The following is a 26,490-nucleotide window of genomic DNA, read 5'->3' on the forward strand; positions in this document are numbered from 1 at the left end:
GCCATCCACAAGCCAAGGAAAGAAGCCCTCAGAAGAGACCAATCCTGCCAATACTTGGACTTCTAGCCTCCAGAACTGTGAGAAAATAAATTTCTGTTTTAAGCTACCGGGTCTGTGATACTCAGTTTGTCAGGCAGCCCAAGCAAACTAATGCAGTAATCAAGACAAAATGGTTTGGGTAAAATAATAAACACATAGATCAACGGAGCAGAAAAAAAGAACTCAGAAATTGACATACAAATGTGCAGTTTTGACAAAAGTGCAGAAGCAATTCAATGGAGGAAGGATAACCTTTTGAACAATTGGTGCTAGAGCAATTGGACAGCCATAGGCCAAAGAAAGGTGGGAGAGAGAGAACTTCATGCATTATACAAAAAGGAACTCAAAGTGAGTGTATCATATACTTAAATATAAAATGTAAAGCCAAGAAACTCTAAAGGAAAACGAAAAGGAGAAAGTTTTCATGATCCAGGGCTAGGAAAATAGTTCTTTCTTAGACTTAACACCAAAAGCACAATCAATAAAAGGAGAAATTAGATAAATTGGACTTTATCAGTATTGAAAACTGCTGCTCTGCAAAAGCTTACAAGAAGAGGATGAAAAATCAAGCTACAGACTAGGAGGAAATATTTGCAAACTACATATCTGATAGAAGACTAGTATCTAGGATGTATTAAAGAAACTGAACACTGAACACTTAAAAAAATCCAATTAGAAAATGAACATTTGGTCAACTAATGTTCGACAAAGAAGGCAAGAATATACAATAAAATAAAGACAGCCTCTTCAGCAAATGGTGTTGGGAAAACTGGACAGCAGCATGGAAAACAATGAAGCTAGAACACTCCCTTACACCATATACAAAAATCAACTCAAAATGGATCAAAGACTTAAACATAAGACAAGATACAATAAACCTCCTAGAAGAAAATATAGGCAAAACATTATCTGACATATATCTCAAAAATGTTCTCCTAGGGCAGTCTACCCAAGCAATAGAAATAAAAGCAAGAATAAACAAATGGGACCTAATGAAGCTTACAAGCTTCTGCACAGCAAAGGAAACCATAAGTAAAATAAAATGAACCTATGGAATGGGAGAAAATTTTTGCAAACGATGAAACAGACAAAGGCTTGATTTCCAGAATATATAAGCAGCTCATACGACACAATAAGAAAAAAACAAACAACCCAATCCAAACATGGGCAGAAGACCTAAACAAGCAATTCTCCAAGGAAGAAATACAAATGATCAATAGGCACGTGAAAAAATGCTCAGTATCACTAATTATCAGAGAAATGCAAATCAAAACTACAATGAGGTAATCACCTTACACCAGCCAGGATGGCCATCATTCAAAAGTCCACAAATGACAAATGCTGGAGAGGCTGTGGAGAAAAGGGAACCCTCCTATACTGCTGGTGGGAATGCAGTTTGGTGCAGCCATTGTGGAAAACAGTATGGAGATTCCTCAAAAGACTAGGAATAGACTTAACCATATGACTCAGTCATCCCACTCCTGGGCATATATCCAGAAGGAACCCTACTTCAAAAAGACACCTACACCCCAGTGTTCATAGCAGCACTATTTACAATAGCCAAGACATGGAAACAGCCTAAATGTCCATCAACGGATGACTGGGTAAAGAAGATGTGATATATTTATACAATGGAGTACTATTCAGCCATAAAAATGACAACATAATGCCATTTGCAGCAACATGGATGTCGCTGGAGAATGTCATTCTAAGTGAAGTAAGCCAGAAAGAAAGAAAAATACTATATGAGATCGCTCATATGTGGAATCTAAAAATAAATAAATAAAGAACATAAATACAAAACAGAAACAGACTCATAGACATAGAATACAAACTTGTGGTTGCCAAGGGGGTGGGGGGTGGGGAAGGGACAGACTGGGATTTCAAAATTTGTAGATACTGACAGGCATATGCAGAATAGATAATTAAGATTATACTGTATAGCACAAGGAAATATATACAAGATCTTGTGGTAGCTCACAGTGAAAAAAAATGTGACAATGAATATATGTATGTTCATGTATAACTGAAAAATTGTGCTCTACGCTGGAATTTGACACAACATTGTAAAATGACTATAACTCAAAAAATGTTTTAAAAAGAGTGAACAAAAGACATGAACAGACATTTCAGTGGAAAGGATATACAACTGGCAAATAAATACATTAAAAAGATGTTCAGTATTGTTAGACAAATGGCCAAAAGCAATAGCCAAAGCAATCCTGAGAAAGAAGAACAAAGCTGGAAGTATTATATTTCCTGATTTCAAACTATATTATAAGGCTATAGTAATCAAAACAGTATGGTATTGGCATAAACAGACATATAGTTCAGTGGAACAGAATTGAGAACCCAGAAATAAACCCACGCATACACAGTCAACTAATATTTGACAAGAGAGCCAAGGATACTCAATAGAGAAAATACAGTCTCTTCAATAAGTGGGGCTGGGAAAGTTTGAAGAGTCACATTCAAAAGAATGAAACCAGATTCCTACATCACACCAGTCACAAAATTAACTCCAAATGGATTGAAAAGTTACACGTGAAACCTGAAATTATAAAACTCCTAGAACACGCGGGGAAAAAGCTCCTTGACATTGGTCTTGTCAGTGATTTTTTTGGATATGACACCAAAAGCACAGTCAACAAAAGCAAAAATAACCAAGTGGGACTATATCAAACAAAAACGTCTGCACAGCAAACAATCAACAAAATGAAAGGCAACCTACAAGTTGGAAATAAATATTTGCAGATCACATGTATAATAAGGGATTAATATCCAAAATATATAAGGAACTCATACAACTCAATAGCAAAAAAAAAAAAAATCCAATTTTTAAAATGGGCAAAGGAACTGAATAGACATTTTTCCAAGGGAGATATTCAAATGCCCAACAAATATATGCAAAGTTGCTCAACATCACTAATCATCAGGGAAATGCAAATCAAAACCACAATGAGATATCACCTTACACCCGTTAGAATGGCTGTTAGCAAGAAGACAAGAGCTAACAAGTGCAGGTGAGGATGTGGTTGGAGAAAGGAAAAACTTGTACACTATTGTGGGAATATAAATTGATACAAGCCACTTCATATGAAAACGTATGGAGTTTCCTTAAAAAAATTAAAAGTAGAACTACATGATCCAGCAATCTCACTTCTGGTTGTATAGTCCAAGGACCTGAAATTACTATCCTGAAGAAATAGCTGCAGCCCCTGCTCATTGCAGCTTTATTTACAATAGCCAAGGTATGGAAATAACCCAAGTGTCCATCAACAGATGAATGGATAAGATGTGGCGTATATATGGAGAGGAATATTACTCAGCCACAAGGCAGAAGGAAATCCTGACATTTGTGACAACATAGGTGGACCTTGAGGGCATTATGTTAAGAAAAATAGGACAGAGAAAGACATACTATATGACCGCATATGTAGAATCTAAAAAAAAAAAAATCAAAAAACCAAACTCAAAAAGCAGAACAGATTAGTGGTCGCCAGAAGTAGGCAGTAGGGGCTGGAGTAATTGTGAAGGTGGTCAAAAGGTACAAAATTTCAGTTGTAAATAAGTTCTGGGGATGTAAATAACAGGATGATGACTGTAGTAAACAGTACTGTATTGTATATTTGGAAGTTGCTAAGAGAAAGATCTTAAAAGTTCTCATCACAAGGAAACCAAAGTTTCTAACTTTGTGAGGTAATGGAATTAACACTAACTTTATTGTGGTAATCATTTCACAATTTATACATGTATCAAAGCATTATGTTGTACATGTTAAACCTATACAATGTTATATGTCTGTTATATCTCAATAAAACTGGGGGGTGGAGTAGTTACATTTTTCTTTGTGTAATTTCTCCCTTGAACACATGATGAGCTCTTCCTGAAGTAAATATTTATAAATCAGATCTTGCTCAGCTGGTAATTAGAAACCACTTTCTGTGTCGTCACTGGTATGAGGGTGACTCTGTAGTCAGACTTTCCAGGTGTTCAGCTGGTGCCTCAGCTCTGCTTCAGCACACTTTGTGGTTTGGGCTCTTATTTTTTCCTTTGGACACAAGAAGTACAAAATCTGCTGAATTTCAGCATATCCCTCTTCCTTAATGTATTATTTTCTGGAGATTTGGGGAAAATTTCCACCTTTAATGAAAATTACTACTGCTTTTATTTCTAACCTAACTTGACACCTTCCTCTTCAGTAAAGAAAGTTTCCCTGAGTAGTCAGGCCCCCATGTAGCAAGTACCAAAACTACATACAAACTGCAAAGTAAAGGTAGCTAATGTAAAAACATATTCTGGAAGGAGTACAAGTCATTAATAATAGGTAAAAATACAGGACTATAATGTTGATAATCAATATAACTTTTTAAAAAGTGTTCAACATCATTAACTATCAGAGAAATGCAAATTATAACCATAATGAGATATCACTGCATAGATGTTAAGATGGCTCAAATTTTAAGTAGTGAAAACACCAAATACTGTAGTTGTCTCTTCTTTGGTTTTCTTTTTAAATGACTACTATGCACCATTGTTTGAATATGATTTTACTAGAGTATCCTTAAACATTTTACAAACATTCATAATAAAATCAGAAGGAATGATCTTGTCTCAAATTTTGGAAGACAGATTTTTAGGTTTTTGTTTTGTTTTTCTTCTTTGCTCCCCTCCAATTCTTTATTGATTTGTTCTGTAAACTTAATAAATAAATTTAATAAATCTCTTTAAAGTTTTTCTCATTATTCTTTTGTGTCCTTTATAGTTGACTTTTTCCCCAATAAGATTTATCAGCAAAATCCCTTTGGCAGCTGGTGTCATTGTTCTTAGGTCTCTGTAACTAATTAATTTCATATATATCACCAGTTTTTTTTTTAAACTTTAAAATTCATGAAGCTGCAGGACTACTTTCTTACATCTCACACATTTCTAGCCCAGTCAGTTGAGTGGTACACATAACAAGGCAACTGTGTTTGTTCCCAAACCTGTTCATCTCAGTTATTCTTGCTTATAAAAGTACATGTTTCTACAGTATTATAAACACTATGTAAATCAATAAACATGGGGAAAACTGGAAAAAACAAATATAAAACAAACTTCTAAATTCAATTTTTTTGTTGTTCTAGTTAGTCTCAATACTTTGAAGAATCTTTTCTAGAGAATGTTGCAGGACAGGTGACCAAGGGACTAATTTTCTGAAAATGTATTACCACCAAATGTCTTTCAGGTATCTTAGAAGAATGATAGTCTCATAGTTGGAGTGTGTAAGAGTTTGTTTTGGAGCCTAAACTGTGCAACCTTTTAACCCAGCCAGATCCTGCTTAGCAGAAAAACTAAAAGGTAAGCCCCCAGAGAGAGAGGCTTAGCTTTTAAGAAGCTGTCCTCTCCTCATATTCTGTCATAAGTTGCTAAGAGCCAGGTTTCTCTCACATCATAGTAGGAGACCAGAGAACATCTATAGCAGTGTTGCCCAAGTGTTCTGGGAAGTGGGGTTCATGTGCAGTGTGGCAGGCCTCAGAGAGAAAGCATGCTGGGACCAGGGCAGGGTCTTATCCAGGGGAGTCCAGGAATTAGACAGGTATTTGAGAGCCAAGACTCAATTGGATAAATTGGGGCAGGAGAGTTGATAGTGAGGTCCTAGGTTCTGGGAAAGACATGAAGGCAATTTCTGGAAAGGGGTGGGGGAGTGGGGACACAAGGGGGCACAGTGGTCATATGGGGAAGAGGCTGGAGCCATTTCTTTTTTTCTTTTAAGTTTTTTGGGGTGGGGGAGTGGAGGGTAATTAGATTTATTTATTTATTTTTAGAGGAGGTACTGGGGATTGAACCCAGGACCTCATGCATGCTAAGCATGTGCTCTACCATTTGAGCTATACCCTCCCCCCCTTTTTTTTTTTAATTGAAATATAGTTGATTTACAATGTTGTTTTAGTTTCTGCTGTACAGCATGGTGTGATTCAGTTATTCATATACATACATATATTCTTTTCCATATTCTTTTTCATTAAAGGTTAGCAACATATTAACATATTGTTCCCTAGGCTATACAGTAAGATCTTGTTGTTTATCTATTTTACATATCGTAGTTTGTATCTGCTAATCTTAAACTCCTAATTTATCCTTCCCAGCCTTACCCCTTTGGTAACCATAAGTTTGTTTTCTATGTCTGTGAGTCTCTTTCTGTTTTGTAAGTAAGTTCATATATACTATTTTTTAGATTCCACATATAAGTAGTATCATATATTTGTATTTCTCTGTCTGACTTATTTAGTATGATAATCTCTAGTCCATCCATGTTGCTGCAAATGGCATTATTTTATTCTTTTTTATAGCTAAGTAGTATTCCATTGTATATATATATACCACAACTTCTTTATCCAGTCATCTGTTGATGGACATTTAGGTTGCTTCCATGTCTTGGCTATTGTAAATAGTGCGGCTAGGAATATTAGGGTGCATGTATCTTTTCAAATGAGAGTTTTCTCTGGATATATGCCCAGGAGTGGGATTGCTGGATCATATGGTAACTCTATGTTTAGTTTTTTAAGGAACCTCCTATGGTGTTTCCCATAGGGGCTGCACAAAATTAAATTTCCATCAAGGAACGTAGGAGGTTTCCCTTTGCACTGAAGTCATTTCTACACCTGCTGCTTCGGTTAAAAGCCAGAACAGGATAGGCTCTCCCTGGGGGGACAACACAGGGCTTAGCTCTGGGAGCTGGGGAAAGCAGAAGCCAGGAAAGGATATGGGCCCAGTTGAGGTGTTCAATTCTGGGTCTTAATTTCCCTATCATCTGTTCACCTCTGGAGACTCTGGTCCCCAAAGGGTAAAGAGGAGCCTTTCTGGTTATACTAGGAGCAAAGCTTCCAAGGGAAGGCTTGAGACCCCATCTGCTGGGATCATGGGGGCGGTGAGTGGAGCGGAGCCAAGTACATGTTGCATCTTGTTAAACAGTCAGCTTCGGCTACACTGTGAGTCTCAGAATCAGGTCTGAAATCCCAGCTGGTAACCCACTTGTTTCAGACAATTTACAAAGAAACCAAATCTCTACCAGCTAGAAAAGATGGATGTGCTCTTGAGTAGTGCGAAAGTATCTGTGTTATGAAAAGCACAGGTGAGAACTGTGATGAGACGTCAGGGTTTCCTCTGAAGGTTTTTTCATTGGTTAGATTTATAGTAACATCTTTTAATTTTCCTAAGAAGCCCCAGGGGAGCCTCCTGAAAACATCTGCTGGATTTGAGGGGTAAGGGGGGGTGCCTCCCTCATCCCCTCCGTGTATGTGTTTGGTTTGGGATTTGTCAGTCTGGGAAGCTGAGGGCTCTGGGAGCTCAGGCCTGGCAGATTGCCCCCACCTGCCTAAAATTCAGCCCAGGCTGCAACCCCTCCCCACCCCGCCCCAGCCCAATCCTGCACCTCCACTCTCCAGCCCCTGGAGCTGTGGCCTTTATGTCCAGTCCTGGTCCCCAGGGGGCTGAGTGAGGAATGAGGACAGCTGATAAGCCTGACATTATTGACTTTATGGGGAGTATTCAATGAATTTACTTTCTGCAAAAAGGCTGCACCCTTATCTGCTGCCCACAGAGCATCTAAATCCTCATCTAGGGGACCCATTGATAAATCATGTCTCTTACAAAAAGACCAGAGAATATAAAGAGGAAAAGGGGAGTCACACCCTAGTCTCTTTCTTTTCTCCAGTACCTGGTTCTGCCCACCCCCACCACCCTGCCTTTCCCACTGCTCTTGGGTTTATTGGCTGGAGACAGAATGACTCACAGCTCCAGGACTACAAAGTTGAGGCTAAGCCAGCCTGGTCTTGAGAGTGTCAGCAGCTGGGCACACCCAGGGCTGTGTCCCGCTAATTGGTAACTATGGGAAGAAAAGCCCACTCACTTGAGGCAGTTATGCGTCCTGCTTTCTGCTGCAATGGTCAACGTTTGCTCTGGACAGAAACACCCATCTGGCCTGAACACCAGGTGTCTTGGTGGGGAAATGTGTGTGTGTTACCAAGGGGTCCTGGGTCGGGGAGCTGGAGTGTGGAAATTAATTGTAAGAGAGAGCCTAATGCTCAAGAGAAGCTTTTCCTTCCCCTCTCTGACATCTCCCTCATCCAGCCCTGGGCTCTGTTTGCTTCAAACAGTGAAAGGAAATAAATGCTGCTTAGCAGCACAGGACCCAAAGCAACTGGAAGGAGAGAGGTGACAGCCAGGGTACTGGGTTGGGCGAATGAAAGAAAAAAATCAAAGTACCCTTTGGAGGAAATTAGAGGCATGTTTTCATCTTCCCCAACTAGTTTTTGGGTAGAGTGTTTCTAGGAATAAAAATAAAGTGATTATTTATTGAGCAACTATGATTTTATTGGATGCCTATTACCACCGTTTTACAGCACCTACTCCAAATCACTGACTTTATATACATTCATGCACTGAACCTTTACAATAGGCCATGAGGTTTATATTATTTCTAGTTTACAGCTGAGAAAATTGAGACTGGGAGGTTAAGTAACTTGCCCAGGATGGCCGCTGGTGTCGGCAGGGATTCAGACACCAGTCAGCTGCCTCCAAAGCCTAATATAAGGCCTTCTCTTAGCTACTGCACTGAACTGCCTTCCACTTGGTATTTCTCGGTTCCTTATCCCACTTAGTCCACAGCATATCAATGAGTATTTTATTTATTATTCCCATTTTATAGAAAACAGGCCCAGAAGAGTACTTTTTTTTTTTTTGCAATTTGACTAGCTTTTTTTTTCCCTTGGGGGGAGGTAATATAGGTCTATTTTTACTTATTTATTATTAGTTAGTTTTTTCAATGGAGGTACTGGGGATTGAACCCATGACCTTGTGCATGCTAAGTACACTGCCACTGAGCTATCCCTCCCCACTTTGGTCAGCTTTTTATTTCTAAAATAAGTAGCCAGAATTTAACTGAGAAAGTTACAAAGCAGCGGTGACCCTCTAAACCAATTAACAGATTCCTCTTCTTACAGTCCAAGCCAGTAACCTCATCATTGTACTTATCCTCTGCAGGGCGCAGGGTTAGACAGCAGACGAGGAAGAGGGGAGACAGGAGGAAAGGGCATCAGCAGGGCAGTTGAAGCTTTGCAAATCTGATTCCGGATTGGGGATGGATCACTCTCCCCGCCCCCTTCTTAATTCAAACAGGGCTTCTTACATTTGGATCCAGTTGAGGGCCATCCATACCTGAGGTTCCACGTTTGCTGCTTCTTAGATGAAGGGTGTCTGGTCCCTGGACTAAGCGGCAGGCCGTGGCAAGCTTCCAGGTAAGGATAACTTTGTTTACAGGGTAATATCGTTTCTCCTCCTTCATCAGCGAAAGTCACTGTGTGCTGCAGGGGAAGAAACCCAGTGGACAGCAGGTTTGTTTCTTCCTAAACTGGTATAATTTTTTCCTTTGTTGTTCCTAACTATGAGTGCGTCCAGGGCCATGAAACCTGTGTGCCTCGGGGACTCTGGTCTAAAGATTCTAGTGTCTTTCCTTCTCTGTCATGACTAGGGAATGACCTCAGGGAAGTCCTCAAATGATGATGAAACAGCTATATCTCTTCTTTTCTTATGAGAGAAGACCAAAGGTCTCTCCCCTCTGGCCTCCATCCAAATTCTTGGATGGAGATGTGAGCCTTGTCAGTGTACTTCTCTCACATGCCCTGGTTTCCCACATCACTTGCTTTCATCATAATGCAGTTACTTGCTGTGTTCTTTTTTTATTCGGGGGGAGGTTAAATTAGGGGAGGCAGGAAGGGCCTCAGAGGAGGGTGAGCTCATCACTCGGTTGCCCTGTGGGTCCTGTGAATGGAGTGACATTAACATCCGTGAGAATTTACAGCCTCTGCTGGCTCTGGAAAGATGTTGGAGTAAGAATTTCTAGTAAAGCAGAGTCAGCTGCATGTGAAGGCGTGTTTCTTTGGACATACATTATAGTATTTCCCTAAATACTAAGTTTATTTGAGAACTAAATTATTTGGGAGTAATATCTTGCTTTGTCTAGGATAATAACTTCTTGTTATGTAACTTTATAATCAAAATATGTAATTGCTCATATTAAATGAGAAGATGGGGTGAAATGCCTAGCATGACACCTAGTACTTGGGACCACATAATAGAGGTAGAGAATTCGGTGTCTGACCCCGAGTTGGTGCTCATGCCATCCCCAAGGTCAAGCCATTGTCCCCTCTCACCTGTATTCCTGTGTCCTAGTCTCCTCACATCATCTCTTGGCCCCCTCCATACAACGGTCAGGATGTTCTTAAAAAACAAATATTCACCAAAAACTCCCTCTGTAGCCTTAGAAGCCTTCGCTTCACAGAAACAATCATGTGACTTCTGATGGGAAGCAGGGCAGGCTGGAGGCAGCTGTTTTGAGAAATGAGTCCTGCATTCATTCAGCAACAGCAAGTAAACTAGAATGAGACTTATTTTGAAGAATTCAACATGGAAACAGGGGCATCTTAAACAAAAACCCAGAGGATTCAAAGGAATTTAAATTTTCCAAATAAACTTTCAAAGAAAGATAAAACCTATGACCAAGAGACACACCCACACACCCACAAATTTAGTTGTAAAAAATATGCAGTTTTATTTGGAAAATGCAAATTTAAAGACCTGGGTTGTAATAATATAAAACAAAGTAGAATGCATGACAAAAAGCAAGGCAAAGAGGGTCATTTTGTATTGACACAGGGCACAATTCTCTAAGTCAATAAAACTTTTATGAGTCTTTATGTGTCAAACGCATTGTATCTCAAGGTATAACAATTTAAAGCAAACACTGCTGGAGAAAACAAAAAGGAAGAAACAGACATGAAACAGTAGTGGGAGATTTTCACACAACTCTCTCTAACAGATCAAACAGAGCAAAATTCCCAAGAACACAGAGGATTAATTTAATGGATATGTATTAAAAACATTTTATTTTTCAAACAGGGATATACCTTCTTTTCTGTTACCTATGAATCATTTATAGAAGGTGTTCATATGTTTTACCAAAGAGAAATTCTCAATAAATACCCTAAAGCAAAAACTACACAGGGCTTATCTTTGACTACACTGCAATAAAATTAGAAATTAATAGCAAATGGTTACCAAAAAATACAATAAGGAAATTCTTAAAAAACTTTCAAAAATAAAAATAAACAACAGATGTTAAAACGAATGGCAAAGACACTGCAAGTGGAAATGCAGGATGACGCTAAAGATATATCAGAAGAAAATCATAGCCTGAAATGCTTTTCTTACTAAACAAGAAAGAATGAAAATTAATAAAAGTAAACACTCTAAGAATGGGAGGTGGAAAAAGAACAAAATAAACATAAGCAAATGAGAAAGAACAGATTTAATAAGAATATGGTAGAAAATGGAGTAAGTCAGATAGACAAATACAGTATGATTTCACTCATATGTGAAATACTAAAAAAAACAAAAACCAAACCAAACCAAAACTGACATGTAGATACAAAGAACAAAGTGGGAGTTACCAGAGGAGGAGGGAATGGGGGAGTGAAATGGCTAAAGGGGGTCAACTGTATGGCAACAAACGAGAAACTAAACTTTTGGTGATGAGCACGCCGTAGTGAGTGCAGAATTCAAAATACATTACTGTGCACAAGAAACTTACATAATATTGTAAACCAAAGTTACCTTAATTAAAAAAAAAAGATGAAACCTGGAAAGTCTTAAAAAATTAAAAATTAAAAAAATTAAAAGATACGGTAGAAATTAATACAGTAGGAAGTTGGGAAAATGATGACCCACAGAGGTAGTTTTTTTAAAAAGAAAAATAAAATGGACAAGCTCTGCGAAGCTAATGAGGAAGAGAGAAGTCATAACATGAGGAATGAGGAAGGTGATAACATAAATGCAGAGATACTTTTCAAAGCTTTGAATAAATGTATATAACGCTTTATTAATGAATGTGAAAGTGTCAAAGTTTATATGTCAAAATGCCAAAATTGACTTGAAATGTCAAACACTTGAAGGAACAAAACCTCCCTAGGATTTACTAGTAAATTCTATTAACTATCAAGAACCAGGTAATTTGTGTGATGAGTAAGTGGATGGAAGCTTAAGAACAGATGTGTGGAAGGAGGGATGGTGTATGACTGGATAAATGAAGAAATAGCTGGATGCACTGGGGGCTGGATATGCAGAATGGGAGAGGGAAAGCGGCTAAGAATGAGGGGAGAAGAAGGGAGTTTTGAGACTGGATAGAGCTATTGCTTGACCTCTAGCCAGAATGGCCTTGGCCCCCAACCACCTAGGCTCACAGAAATCCCTTCTGAAAACCTAGGTTGGTCTTTCCCGATGCTGACAACCTGCACGCAGGACTAGAGATCCAGTATTCACAGGCTAGTCCAGACAGATCAGTTAAGCCAGTAGAACCAGAGAGCCTGACAATGCTGAGCCCTGAGCCCTTGTAGTGACCTTCCCTTCCCTCCCCAGCCCCCTCGTCCCTCCCCAGGAGCCCGCAGGTGCAGTCTCTCCAGGGGGCGGTGAGAGCCATGAATAGTAAGGGTTTTAGCTCAAGCACACAGAGGCGTTTAGCTGCCCAAACCTAATCCCCCAGTAATCGGATTATGTAAATTCCTACTCCAGCCCCTTCCCCTGCAAGACCTCACCCCTAAAATGCTCCACACTGGGAGACCAGGATGGGAGAGGGCCCGTCACTCTGAAAAATCGCTGCTAGTGGGTTGCTGCACCAAAATGGTTCCCCCACCCCATGCAAACATTATAAAACCAACAATAGCGTGGAAGAGACGAATGCTGACCCTGGTTCCACTGTGCCAACGCACCTGTGCTCCTTTCTCTGTAGAACTCATCTTTCCCCTCGTCCTGTCTCTCTGTCCTTGTCCAGTTATACACAGATCCTATTTTACACTTATTGTTGTTTCACTTAGCCTCACACATTTCCAATCTTGTTACCCAGTTACTCCAGTTCTTTTTTACAACTGTAGAACGTGCCATTAAGAATACATTACCTCACAGGTTTTTGGCTGAGATAAAGGGCAATATAGGTTCTGGGTTTAAAATCTTAACACGCACTCTATCAGAACTGAGATGCAGTAGGCAGGCCGGAAAAGCATGAGCACCACGAGGCACCGGGAGGCAGCAGTTCCCCTCCACAGCACACAAAGAAGACTGCCCAGCAGAAAGGACAAATCAGGACAAAGTTAACTGCAAATATTAGATTATGTTCTTCAAGGCATCTTTTGTGCCTATGCGTAATTGACTTGCTAATTCTCTCCTACGCATCCTCCAATCTATCCTCTGACTGCCTCCCTATAACCTGTAAATCTAAACATATCACTCCCATGTTCCAGGTGCACAGTTGCCTTCACATGGGCTGCCCTCTCCTCCACTCCTATATGTGTAATTGCTACCCAGCATTTCCCACTCCTCCACCCAGGCCCCTGTCTTGGGTTCTGTGCTTTGATGGCCCTGCTCTGGCCCTCCTCCAGTGCCCACCAGGTGCCACACTTTGGGTTTCTAGGACCCCTGAATCCAGACCATACTCTGTGTATCCAGAACCCCTACATTTCCGCTCAAATGGCCCCAAGCCTGTTTTCAGAGTCTGCACAAGGCTCTCCCTTAAGTCTATGTGGGCTAGGCGTCCGTATCATATACACAAGGTCCTTCACAGAGCAGGACAGAGCTGTGTTGGGGATGGGGATGAGTCAGGAGTCTCCATTTGTACCCTCGTCCTGGGCCCCACAAATGTCAGAGGCAGCCCTGCCTAAAGACATCCCTTCCACGAACAATCGCTGATCCTCCAGCTAGAATCTTTGCCTCCCTAACTCCAGTTTCATACTCTCTGGCACTCAAGACTGTTTATCTTGTATTTCGCTATTTTTGTCCTATCCTCTTCCTCCTAAAGACTGTGAACTCCTTGAAGTTACATACAGATTTTCTTCACTTTCCTGCCCTCTGAGAACCTAATAATTTGTGCAACAGCTTTTTTTATTTATAATAAGATCTGTATTTATTTTGGGGTGAGGGGGGAAGGGGACAACAGCAAAGATTTATTCCTCACTCATGTTACCTGAGGGCTATGGTTGGCTATGGGTTTGCTCCATGACTTCCAGGCTGAGAGAGCAACCCCAAACATTACCTCCTCATGACTGAGCCCAATCAAGAATCACTCATAAAGGTTCTGCTCCAGCACCACCATGTCAAGCCTGCTCACGTTCCATTGGTTGATGCAAGTCACATGGCCAAGCCTGCAGTGGGGCGTGGTGGGGAGCAGGGAAGTGCTCTCCCTTCATCTACAGGGAAAGCACTGCCAGTCAGGGAGAGTGGGCAGGGCTATATAATCCTACCTATATAATCCTCTCACAAGGAAGGGAGCCAGTAGATGTAACAATAATACAATTTACCACAGTAAAATGTACAGTAGTCTGTATGCTAGGCACAGTGCTAAATTCTTTACCTGTTTTGTTTTTCTCATTTATTCCTAATGATCCTATTATTGTCCCCATTTTACAGATAAGAAAATTGAGGCAGGGAGGAATGATAGTATTTGCCTAAGATCACATAAGTGGGTAGATCAGAGATTTCAACCTGGGTAATGCAACTCCAAAGTCCTTTGCTTTTATCCACTAAGCTTTCATGCATTTGTGAATTTATTGTGCCAAATCCTATGCTGGATCCTTCAGAGAGCGCGATGCCTAAAAATGTATTTCTTATCCATTCGTTTTATCAACCAACATTTGAAGAATGCCTATTCACTGGGGTTGGGGAGGAGACAGACAAGGTAAACAAGTGAAATATTACTAAATGGGGGTGTGTGCTAAGGAGAAGAATAAAGCAGGGCAGGAGGATGAAGAGTCTTATGTGTGTGAAGGTGCAAATTTAGATATTGTGGTCAGAGTATCCTCATTGAAAAGGTGACATATGGACAAAGACCTGAAGAAAGTCAGCTCCTTGAGGGCAGAAATTTATGTCTGTTTTGTTTGAAGTTGTATCGCCAGTGCCTACAACAGGCACTGGCCCATAATAGGCACTTAGTAATAATTGCTGAATGAATGAAAGGAGGTGAGGGAGGGAACTGTGTGGATAATTTGGGGCAAGAGTATTTCAGGTGATGGAAACAGACAATGCAAAGGCCCTGAGGCAGGAGGGTGCCTGATGTATTCCTGAAACAGGAGAAGTCAGAATGGCAGGAGATGAGTACCCTCCAGGGAAAGAAGGAATAGACAGATCAGGTAAAGGATATCTGGGAGCCATTGTATTTCTGGTGGGCAGGGAGGAAATTAGGTTTGTTTATTTGTTTTTAATGGAGGTACTGGGGATTGAACCAGAATCTTGCGCATGCTAGGCGTGCACTCTACCACTGAGCTAGACCCACCCCCGGGAGCCACTGTAAAGACTTCAGCTTAACTCTAAGTGAAATGGGGAGTCACAAGTTTTGAGTGAGAAGTAACAGGATCCCGACTTGGGTTTTCATAGGGTCATTCTGGGAGATGTTGGACAGAAAGAGGCAAGTGCAGAAGCAGGAAGACCATTGAGGAGGCCCTGAAATACCGAGTCCTATGCTGGGCACTCTGGAAGCTGGAATGAATAAATCCAGGAATCCGTCCAGCGCAGTGATTGTTAAACTCCTCTGTGCATCTTAATCTCCTGGGATACTTAGTAAAAACACAGATTTTCAATCCCATTCCCAGCAAACATGACCTGGTGGGTCTGGTTGTGGATGTTGAGATCTGCCTCCCCTCGCCCATGATTCTTGAGCAAGTGATTCTTGAATTACAGTTGGAGATCCACTGGGGCTTAAATGATTGACATCTGATGAATTAACTGCGCGGCACGGACTTTCCGAGGTCTATAGACGTTGAAGAGGGTTGATTCGGACCTGCTGTAGCCAGGGCAGAGGCAGGCGGGACTCCCTCCCGTCCTCAAACCTTACACAAAGCGGGGTTCTCATTCCGCCTCTGCTCAGTTTCTAGGACACAGGGAGGCTGGTCCCAGGAAGCGGGGTCGCGGGGGATGGGGAGGGACCGGCGGGAGTCCCAGGCAGGAAGGGGCCCCCGTGGGCCCCCGGAGACAAAGAGCGGTGTCCTATAAAGGCAGCGGCGGAGGCGCGGCGCCCAGGCGAGGGCGCACACGGCCAGTGACTGTGACAACTACGGCGGGGGCTCCGAGTTCCTGGCGAAGAGGTGAGTGGACTCCGGGAGGGATGTGGGCGCCGTCGGGTCTTGATCGCCGGCGGGTCTTCCGCACAGCTCCCCGAGTCCTGGCGGCACTCGCCCGGGAGGGCAGAGGTAGAGGCGACTTGGTGGCAGCCACCAAGGTGAATGGGTGTGAAGACCTGGGGACTTTCTGCGGGTCAGGGGCGGTAGCATGGCTCTGGAGGGGCCTGGCTGGTCCCGTAGAGCTTGTTGTCTGGGCCACTGCGCCTTGATATGCAATGCCTGGGACATCCCAGGGCATCTCCGAGGGCGGTTTAGGTAGCTTCTGCGTTCGAGTGAGCGACTCCAGGATACCCGGAAGGTGCAAACTTTAGCAGAGATGTTTTCCCAGACGTCAGAATTTGGGCATAAGTTAGGCACTGCCTGCCAAGGGGAGCAAAAATTATAAAAAGGAAAAGGGAAAAGCCAGGAAGTGAAGCGGTCGAGGGCAGCAGGTTGGGCGGGGAGGGCAGCAAGGTGCAGGTGTTGAGTGCATTTTGGAACAAGTGGCACTCCCAGTGCGCCAGGTGCCCACCCAAAAGGCCGGCATTCATGGTAAATGCACATATTTAGAACATCATAATGCAGAATTGTCTAATGAGAAAAGTGATTGCATAATTGTACATACTCTGATTTTTAAAGGATACATATATTTTGTAAAAACGATATGTGTGTTATAAATACACACACACCAAACTGGCTACTGCAGGGGAATGAGACTGAATAGGTAGATAGACGAGGGGGGCTTTTTGTTGTTGTTGTTGTTTTATCACGTACTGCTTGATTTTTTTTTTTTTCTTAAATGAGCATGTGTTACTTCTACAATAATTTCAAAAGGCAAAGCTGTGCCTAGTGTTAGAGGTTAGGTACCTTCCTCTAACGCAGCTATATAAACCACCTTTCTCACGCGCCCTCTTTCTTGACAGTGTTTTCACTTACTTTTAAAAGAAAGCTGAAAGAAGAGATAAATACACAGGACCAGGAAGAGAAATGTAAAGTCTTACGAGAAGAGAGCCTTGTGAGTCCGAATGCCTGAGACAGGCACCGTAGGAATGTGTGCCTGTGCTGCAGCCTTTCTAGCTGACCTGGGCTTTGTGTCCAAGAAACACCCATGGGAAAAAGTAGCACCTCCTAAGCAGGGGCGTTGGTCACCTTCTCCTGGGGGCATTATTGTTTTTCTTTTCTCCAGTAACCTGTTACCTTCCTGGTGACAGTATAAATAGAAGTTTGTACACACCTATAATCCTATTCAATTTACCGTGACATTCCTCCTGCCCAGGCATTCTTAACCTGAGGCCCACGACACCCCTCCCCCCAGGGGTGTGTAGACAGAATTCAGGGTTCTATATATTTGGATAGGAAAAGAATTGCATCTTTATGTCCACTAACCTTTAATCTGAATTTAGCATTTCCTTTATTTATGAATGTGAGTAATAAACTACAATGGCACGAGGAGTGCTGATGACTTGGCCATTAACAGAAATCATAGAAAGAAATTATTCTTTCAACTCACGTTACAGATGTTGCAGATCTTCTGAAAAAAATCATTTACGTATCACTCCTTAGAAATTATAGTAACAGATCTAACTTTTTAATGTGTTCAAAAAGTCAGAAGTAATACACAGGTATTACTGTATTGCATTTTAGAACTATTTTAATCCTTATTAAGTATAATTGGTTATTTTATATGTCTGTGTATTTTAATTCATGTGTTTAAAAATCTTACTCAGAGAAGGGAACCAAAGGCTTTTTGCTTTATGTATTTGAAATCATTGTTCTGAGATGAAATCCATTGCTAGGCTTCCCCAGACTGCCAGAATAGTCTGTGGCACAAAAAGGGTTATGGTCCTTGACTCAGCAGGCGTCGGTGGTGACATAGCTGCGTGAATACCCAGGCCTGGGACACAGGCTCTGCCACACAGGCCTGTGTGGCCCAGGACAAAAAGCTCACCCCTGTCTCAGCATCTGTTGGATGTTCTCTGATTCTGTGGCATCTGGAGTATTTTTTTAAGCTGTTAAATTACACTGAATCAAGATTAGCAGCTGTCAGTCCTTGCAACTGGAAAAAAAACACGAAATGACATTTTCCTTAGATTTAATAAGTACTTTAGTAATTTTCCTGTGACCTCTACTTTGAGTTTTTTCCATTTGTTTAATCACTGGTTTCTGTTTCTCCCTGTGGAGAAGGAGAGTAACACACTTGAGGATAAGTCAACAAGCAATTATTAAGCACCCCCTAGGATGGCAAGCTAGGATTCAGAAGCCTGCCTTCTCTTTTCCCCGCTTCCTCCGTCTGCTGCTGGCACAATAGGATGGAGCGCTCTTAGAAGAGAACACCAGTTAGTTTATCCTGCCTAATCTTTTTCTTCCCAGCTTGAAAAAGACCCCCCATGGGACGAGTGAATGAGCCAAAGCCTCTTTTGACAAGAGAAGCTTAAAGGTAACTTTGCTCCCACAGCCCTGGCTGCAAAACAGCCAGCCTCAGTGTGAACAAAACTCGACAGTTTTTAAATCTCCTTGATAATTTAGGTTCAAACGTTCATATTTTAGGTATAGTCGGGTATAGGTCTGACAACGCTCATATTTTCATTGTGGATCAAAAGGCCACGGGTTATTTAGAAATGACTTAGGTTAGATAAAAGGCAAAGGCAGGGCATCGTGGCATTTCAGCACAGAAAGAGGTCTTGGGGGTTGCCCCTTCGGTTTGGAAGCCCCCTGGAATGCTTGTGTTAGTGCTGCTTCTCTGCTCCTACCGCCCCTGGGCTTCCCTCTCTGTGTCACAAGGCAGTGGGCTCCTCAGTGTCCAGCAGCCCGTAGCGTCGGTAAGTGTTGACAGGAGAGCTTGGAGCGCATGTGACTGTAGTGGATCATGGGTCCAACTAGGAGTGTCTCCGCAGAGAAAGGAAATAGACCTAAGGGGCTGGCAGAGGGAACCTGCAGCCAGCCAGTGCACCTGGGCTGCCGGGACTCTGCTCACCGCAGGTTCTTAGCGCAGCACTGGGCTCTCCAGCCCAGAGAGAAACAGGAAAGTCCACGAGAATCTGCATGGGGAGATGTCCTGGGGGCATGTAAATGATTTTAAAATGCTTTTCTCTGGAGTAATAAGAATTTTTATCTGTATAGGGAAGGGAACCCTTATATTTGTTAAGCACTTTTGTGCCAAGCACATAGTGTCTCATCTGTATATTTATACACTTTATATAGTGCCTCATTTAATCCTCACGAGAACCCTTATGATGGCTTTGTTTCCATTTTCCAAAGAAAACTGAGGCTTAAAGAAATGACTTTTTTCAGAATCATATAACTAGGAAATTGGGAGCTGAGATTAAAGTCAGATCTTTCTACATTAAAGCCCATGAACTTTCTTAATTTTTTTCTATTATGAAGCAAATAATATATGAATACTTTCTTATTATAAAAATGTAGAATAATACCAAAGTATATGGAATAAAAATCACAAGTCTCCTTTGTCTGCCTTCCACCAACCCACTGTCCTCCCCTAAGGAAGCACTGTTCACAGTTTGGTCAGTCCTTCCACACACACACACACATCCATAAACTCCTATAGAGTGAGACAAATACATAAATAAAGCTCAGACCTTTTCTCCTGCACTGTGGCTTCTTATTAGGAAAAAAATAAATTACAATGAACATTTACTTTTCCCTGTTTTATTTGTAGATACAATAATTGTAATTGGGGGGTTGGGTATAGCTCCATGGTAGAGCACATGCTTAGCATGCACAGTGTTCTGGGTTCAATCCCCAGTACCTTCATTAAAAAATTATAAACATTTAACATTTATTGAGCACTTACTATGTGCCAGACATTGTGCTAAGGTGCTTTACGCATGTAATTTTATGTGTCCTCACAGTAATACCCTGAGATGCCCTTTGCTTATGAGGCATTTGAAGCACCGAGAGGTTAGGAGATTGCTCAAGGTCACACAGCTAGAAGGAGTAGAGCCAAAAACCAAACTAGGGTTTTGGCTCCCAAGCCTGTATTCTTAACTACAACAGGGACTCGCCCGCTCCCACCTCCTCCCCACCACCGTGGCCGACTCCTATAGAGTCAGGGATTGGTGGTAACAGAGAGGGACTTGTTCCAGTTACCTGGGATCATCATTTGGTTCCTATGGAAGGTCAAAGATGCCAGTACACTGTATAGTGAAATAACTTCTGGATCATGTCTGCATCTCTGGGCCAACCGCAGCAATGTCCACAACACCATCACTGCAACCAACGCTGCTCACGTGTGTATACAGCCTGAGTTAATACAAGGAAGCTGTGCGGGGCACAAAGCAAATGCTCTCTTTGCTCTTATTTTCCTTACTCTGTAGTTCACAGGATGCTTTCACATGCAGTATTTCATTCAATCCTTGCAACAACCCTGTGAGGAGCGAATGGTATCATTAAGCCATTTGACAAGTGAGGCTCAGGAGAAGTGACTTACGCAGCACCTCACAGCTGGTTAGTGTTTCGTGCTGTGACAAGAACACACACCTTCTGAGGGAGAGGGTGCCCCCCCCATTTTGTACCCCTTCTGTTCTTTCCCCCAGGATGGCAGGTATCTTGTATCTGAATGTACTGCTTCCTTCTTTTTTTTTATTTTTGAATTTAATTTATTTTTTAATTGAAGTATAGTTGATGTACAATATTATGTAAGTTACAGATTTTATACAGTATAGTGATTCACAGTTTTTAAAGGTGATACTCCACTTATTGTTATTATAAGATGTGGGCTATGTTCCCTGTGTTGTACAGTATATCCTTGTAGCTTATTTTGTACATAATAGTTTGTATCCCTTAATCTCCTCAATACTGCTTCCTTCTAATACATAGTTCTGCCAGGTCTTGGAGCTCCTGTTTGGAGAGTAGAGCAGTGTTCTCCACGCTGGCCGCACGCTGAGATCACACAGAGTTGTGCCGCTTGGATCTCACTTCGAGAAAAAACTTGCAGTTTAGCTGCAAGGAGTGCGGGTAGCTGACAGCCTTCAGTGTTCAGGGTTCTGCCTCCATTCTTCCCGCAGCCCCCAGCCCATGACTGAGTCCGGCAGTGCTGCCGAGCCTGCGATTTCCGCCCAGTGGGGTCTCCTCTTCAGGCAGTCTCTGTCCCAGGACTCCCTGTTGGGCTGACTGCCACTTTCCTGGGTCTGCATCACCGACTGAGGCTCTTCTGACCAGTCCTGCCGCCTCCCTGCTTTCATTTTGCAGATGTCAGATGTGCATTGCAGTCTGAAGACATCCTTTGCCCAATTCTGCTCGCTTCTCGTTTTATCTTTCACAGGCCTTAACCTCCAATAAACTGCGTGTACATCCAACTCCAGGTTGGCATTTACTTCCTGGAGGACCCAGCTGATCTACCTGGGGAGTTATAAAAAAAATACCGATGCCCCCAGAGATTTTTATTTAATTGGTCTGAGGTGCAACCTGGGTGACTCCAATGAGCAGCCCAAGTTTGAGGGCCACTGAGATAGAAGAAAAGTTGAGGGGCACAAGTTCCAAGTGTTTTAAATGAGAAAAGGACCTGCTTTCTCACAAGTCACTGGGGCCTCAACAAATCATTTCTTTGGTTTCTTTTCATATAGGATGGGCCCATCCTTCCCTACCACATGTACCAATTTTTAACCCTCCAACTCCTTCCTGAAATGCGGGCTGTTGTACAAACAGCAGGTGTGGAGGGGAACTGGCATCTCGAGAGGCACCTAGCGAGTTCCTGACATTCTACCTGATGTACTGTAAACGTTCCCATGAATGCATGTTAACCCAAGCCTCCTGAACAAAGGGGCCCAGACCTCTCAGAGCTAAAAATGACACAGTTAAGATTTGGCAATACATGATAATAATCTCCTCTCCTTGGATTGGAAAGGTCATCCACATTCAACCTTGGGGAGCCTGGATATCTTCGACCATCCATGCCAAATCGCCACCCCACCTGCGCTTTTTCTTGTCTTCTATTGCCACACTAAACCCACTTCTGTTCTTCATACACCCAGGTTTCAAGACTCTTCCTCACCCTGTTCATTTTCCACTAAATGTGGTCCAGTGTAGATATTTTAGCTCTTATGTGGTGGGTCCAATCCTCCAGATGAGGTCGACCAGCTAAGGGGAGAGTTGTGCTGTCACCGTCTTCATTCCAAATATTATCTTGTAAATGAAACCTAGCACCACAGCTTTTTGTTGTTGTTGTTAAGGAACCCACCTTCAACTCCCTATTGGCTAAATATAGATTTTATTCAGAAATGTACTCAGTCTTACACTGTGCTTGATTCTGAACAATTAGGAAGAGCTGGTTATAAAAGAAGGAATGGGGATATTAGGATAAAACAACCTTGTAACTGGAGGCTTCAAAACAGCCAGGGGGAAAAAGGCTGAAGTGTGGTGTTCTTACCCTTCTGCTTCCTCTGCCACATTTTCTTCCCTTCTCAAAAGGAAGATTCAAAATCCCTGAAAATATGGAAATGCATTTCCTAAAATCTGGGTGAAGATGATCATCTCAAGTTCCTCGCAGGCTGTGTGCTACCCACCAGGCCTCTGACGAGGTATTGGCCCCCAGGGCCCTTTCTCTTTCCCACCCCAGGAACTCCAACATGACCAGGAAGATCTTCACAAACACCCGGGAACGGTGGAGGCAGCAGAACGTCAACAGTGCCTTTGCCAAACTGAGGAAGCTCATCCCCACTCACCCTCCTGACAAGAAGCTGAGCAAAAACGAAACGCTCCGCCTGGCCATGAGGTACATCAACTTCCTGGTGAAGGTCTTAGGGGAGCAGAGCCTGCAGCAGGCAGGAGCGGCCGCTCCAGGAGACATTCTGGGCCTCTTCCCCCACGGACCCCGCCTGCCAGACAGGACTCTCCGTGCTGACTACCAGGTTCCTTCCCCTGGTCCAAGCTGCCACATTCCCTAGTGGGGCTCTGCTGTCATCACCCTGGGCAGCACTGGTTCAGAAGTCACTGGCTGTCCACAGCCTCCTGCACGTTCCAGAGTCAACTTGGTGAATAATTTGTGAGGCACAAATTTCAGTTTCAGAGGAGGTGGCTCCGGGTCAGCTTCAGGGAGCTGAAAGGAGGCCATGAGAAATGTGGCTTGGGGGACCACTCCCTGGGGCTGCAGGCAGAGCAGCCTATCTCTGCCTGTTTTATAAATCCAGGTTCTGCATAAGGTGTTGTTTGGAAGAAAAAAACAGGTTACAAACTGGTTTGAAAATCACCATTGAAAATCACAGTATGTTCTCAGTTGTATGAAAGCAGTTTTCTCAACAGATCTCAGATGGATGAGCAGAAAATGCTTCCCTCCAAACGTAAAGTTTGTTTTGAAAAATGAGGCATATTTGATCAAGGGTGAACAGCATAAGACAAATGAAAAGATAGCCTTACAGAAACCAACCTGGAGACCTGCAGGAAAATCTGTGGAGAAAAGACCCTCCTGACACATGAGGATCACAGGAAAGCAGCGGACTCCTGTGGAAGAGCTCAGCATCCTTTATCTCTATGGAAATGGGAGGGTCACTCGCCCCGAGCTGTGTGTATATATATATACATATATATATATGTATATATATACACACACACATACATACATACATATATACATATATATATGTTGTCTCTAAAGCCAAATGGTGGATTATATCTGTGAGAGGAAAGGACTCAATATATGAGAGTTCCCATTTTTTTTTAATGAAAAACCGTTAGCTAAAATAGTTTCCTAACCCCTTAGTTTCACATTAGTCAGGTATTAAAACTTAATTCAACCCGAATTCCTGCTGATTTAAGACCTGTAAAATCCAAATATAATTATGAAGATCTAAATATTACCATTGAACAGCTCATTTAACAGAGAGCTTAACAAAAGATTTAGAGTAGACAGTAGGAATACAGTACTGGACTCTAATGGATTAATGAATTTGTGATTTGTCTTCTCTGCTATGGAACGTTAAGTCAGTCTTATGCTGGGAGGGTGGTACCCACAAAGGAATCAAACAGTGTGGACCCGGCAGAATTCACCACCATGTGCTTGAATTCAACGATGAATTCCATAGTCTAGCCCAGAATACAAATAATGTCATTTGGTTGTCTCTGGGACATTTTATTTCCACAAAGTTCTTGACAGTACATTGGTTTTAAAACCTTTTGAGCCACAGATAGGTAATTGATGGATGTGAGATTATGCGTTTCCAGTGTATACACAATAGGGGAATGTAAATTTTCTGCCACTCTAGAAAGAAGATATTTGATTTATGAAAGGCTGAAATAAGCCTTTTTGGTTTGGTGATCAGAAGAAATCTGAAGCACCTTATAATTAGACTCACACCTTTTCAACAGTGTTCAATAATCTTCTTTATATGCCTTTTGATTTTTGATTGAATTATTGTGCTTTGTAGAATGTGACTAGAAGTACCAGCCAAAGATTTTATTTATTGATGTGTTTTGTGAGTTTTTTTAATCATTGATTATAATTTGCTATTTAACTATTAATTTATTGAAAATAAAGTATTCAAAAAATAAATTGGCTTTTTTTTCTCTTTAAGAAGAATTTCACAAATTTACTGAGCACATCCACTGATTCTCTCCATCCTCACAGCCACTGTTCTGGCTTTGAACCTCACTCTCCCCCTTGTCTTTAGTCTAGAAAAAAAATCTAGCACTCCCTAATTAGTCCCCTCCCTTCACTTCACCTTTCACATCGCTCCCTGATTGTTCTTCTCAAACCACAGCTTTGGTCAGGTCACTCCCTTGCTATCAAGCCTTCAGTGTCTTGTCCACCAGACTGAGACAAATGCCCAGCAAACTAGGCTTTCTGCAGCCTGGCCCAAGGTACCCTTCCCTTTACCTTCCACAATTGCTTAAATATATTATACATGCTCATGAAATCACTTCACTTGGTGGTCCCCAAACATGTCCCACTCTTTAATACCTCTGAATTTACATCTGCCTGCACTAAATTCCACTTGCTAAAACCCTTCATGACTGATCTTAAATACCACTCCTTCAGGAAGCTTGACTCATCTTAAACACCATCTCTTACATGAAGTCCTCCTAGATTTCTACCACTCAATCTCTCCTTTCTTAGAATCCCCTTATGTGCTTCAAGACCCTTACTTCTCTCACCTGTTCTATAGAAACCTTGTGTATGTTCTGTCCCCAGCCACAAGTTAAGATCTTCTTGAGGGCAGTGACATTTTCAAGCATTTAATCCTTATAACAGCCCTGCCAGGGACCTCCCTTTCAAAATGAGAAACTATGTCAAGACTGGCTCCATTAAGAATACTCCTCTAGCTTCCTCTAAAAGAAAACATTGAAATGCAACTTGAACCAGGTGAATTCTCCTGAGAAACCCAAAGTCTAAAGCTCTTCTTAAAAGTTTGTTTCTTAAAATATCCATTCAACAGGGACCTTGCAGCACCTGCCTGACGAGGTTTCACCACACAAGAATGGCTTGAGATGACCCAAATATGTGTAAGTTACACACAACAGGCTTTGTCCTTAAAAGGGCAAAGGATGAAAGAGGTTGGGAGAATGGACAGCTTAACTGCTGACCTGCAGGCCAAAGGTTAGCTAAAAGTCACATCCTTAAATGAAAAGGTCAAAGATAAGGAGGGAGTCTAAAAGCTCAAAGGCAATGCAAAGTGGGGGATTTATAGTGGCAGGTGTTAAGTTAGGAAGGACTGTCAGGGGGAGAATGTGGTTCAAGGCTTACAGGAAGCCAGGCATGGGCTCCCAAATGCATTCTCCCCTCTGTGACTGTTGGAGTTTACAGCAGACAGGGAAACTTTCCGTCCTATTTTCTCTTTATTGTTAATGACCTATAATTAGCATTAAAATCACTAGGTTTAAAACATTTTTAATCTAGATTTTATTTATTTATCAATTTAGTATTATTGACGTATAGTCGGTTTACAATGTGTTAATTTCTGGTGTACAGCATAGTAATTCAGTTTTTTAAAATATATATGTATTTCTTTTCATATTCTTTTTCATTATAGGCTATTACAAGATATTGAATATAGTTCCCTGTACTGTACAGTAGGACCTTGTTGTTTTTCTATTTTATATACAGTAGTTAGCATCTGCTAATCCTGAACTCCCAATTTATCTCTCTACCACCCCCTTTCTCCCACCACGGTAACCATAAATTTTTCTATGTCTGTGAGTCTGTTTCTGTTTTGTAAATAAGTTCATTTGTGTCATTTTTTTTAGATTCCACATATAAGTGATATATGGTATTTTTCTTTCTCTTTCTGACTTACTTCACTTAGTATGACGACCTCCAGGTCCG

The 26,490-nt window shown here is 41.9% G+C and overlaps 1 protein-coding gene across 3 annotated transcripts; it reads left to right on the forward strand.

Moving 5' to 3' along the window:
* Nucleotides 1–1,888: 1,888 nt before the first annotated feature.
* On the forward strand, nucleotides 1,889–24,720 carry TAL2 (TAL bHLH transcription factor 2). Of its 3 annotated transcripts, XM_074361938.1 has the most exons (3): nucleotides 1,889–5,379; nucleotides 9,199–9,317; nucleotides 22,768–24,720. In XM_074361938.1, the coding sequence occupies exon 3, from the start codon at nucleotides 22,802–22,804 to the stop codon at nucleotides 23,117–23,119; it is 318 nt and encodes a 105-aa protein (XP_074218039.1). In that variant the 5' UTR covers nucleotides 1,889–5,379; nucleotides 9,199–9,317; nucleotides 22,768–22,801; the 3' UTR covers nucleotides 23,120–24,720. The 3 variants fall into 3 exon arrangements, with proteins under 3 accessions (XP_074218039.1, XP_074218041.1, XP_045372209.2); XM_074361940.1 differs by lacking the exon at nucleotides 1,889–5,379 and having other exon boundaries at nucleotides 7,940–9,317; XM_045516253.2 differs by lacking the exons at nucleotides 1,889–5,379; nucleotides 9,199–9,317 and adding an exon at nucleotides 9,335–16,202.
* Nucleotides 24,721–26,490: the final 1,770 nt, after the last annotated feature.

This window comes from Camelus bactrianus, chromosome 4 (assembly GCF_048773025.1).
Source record: "Camelus bactrianus isolate YW-2024 breed Bactrian camel chromosome 4, ASM4877302v1, whole genome shotgun sequence".
In the NCBI taxonomy this organism is placed as follows: Eukaryota; Metazoa; Chordata; class Mammalia; order Artiodactyla; family Camelidae; genus Camelus; species Camelus bactrianus.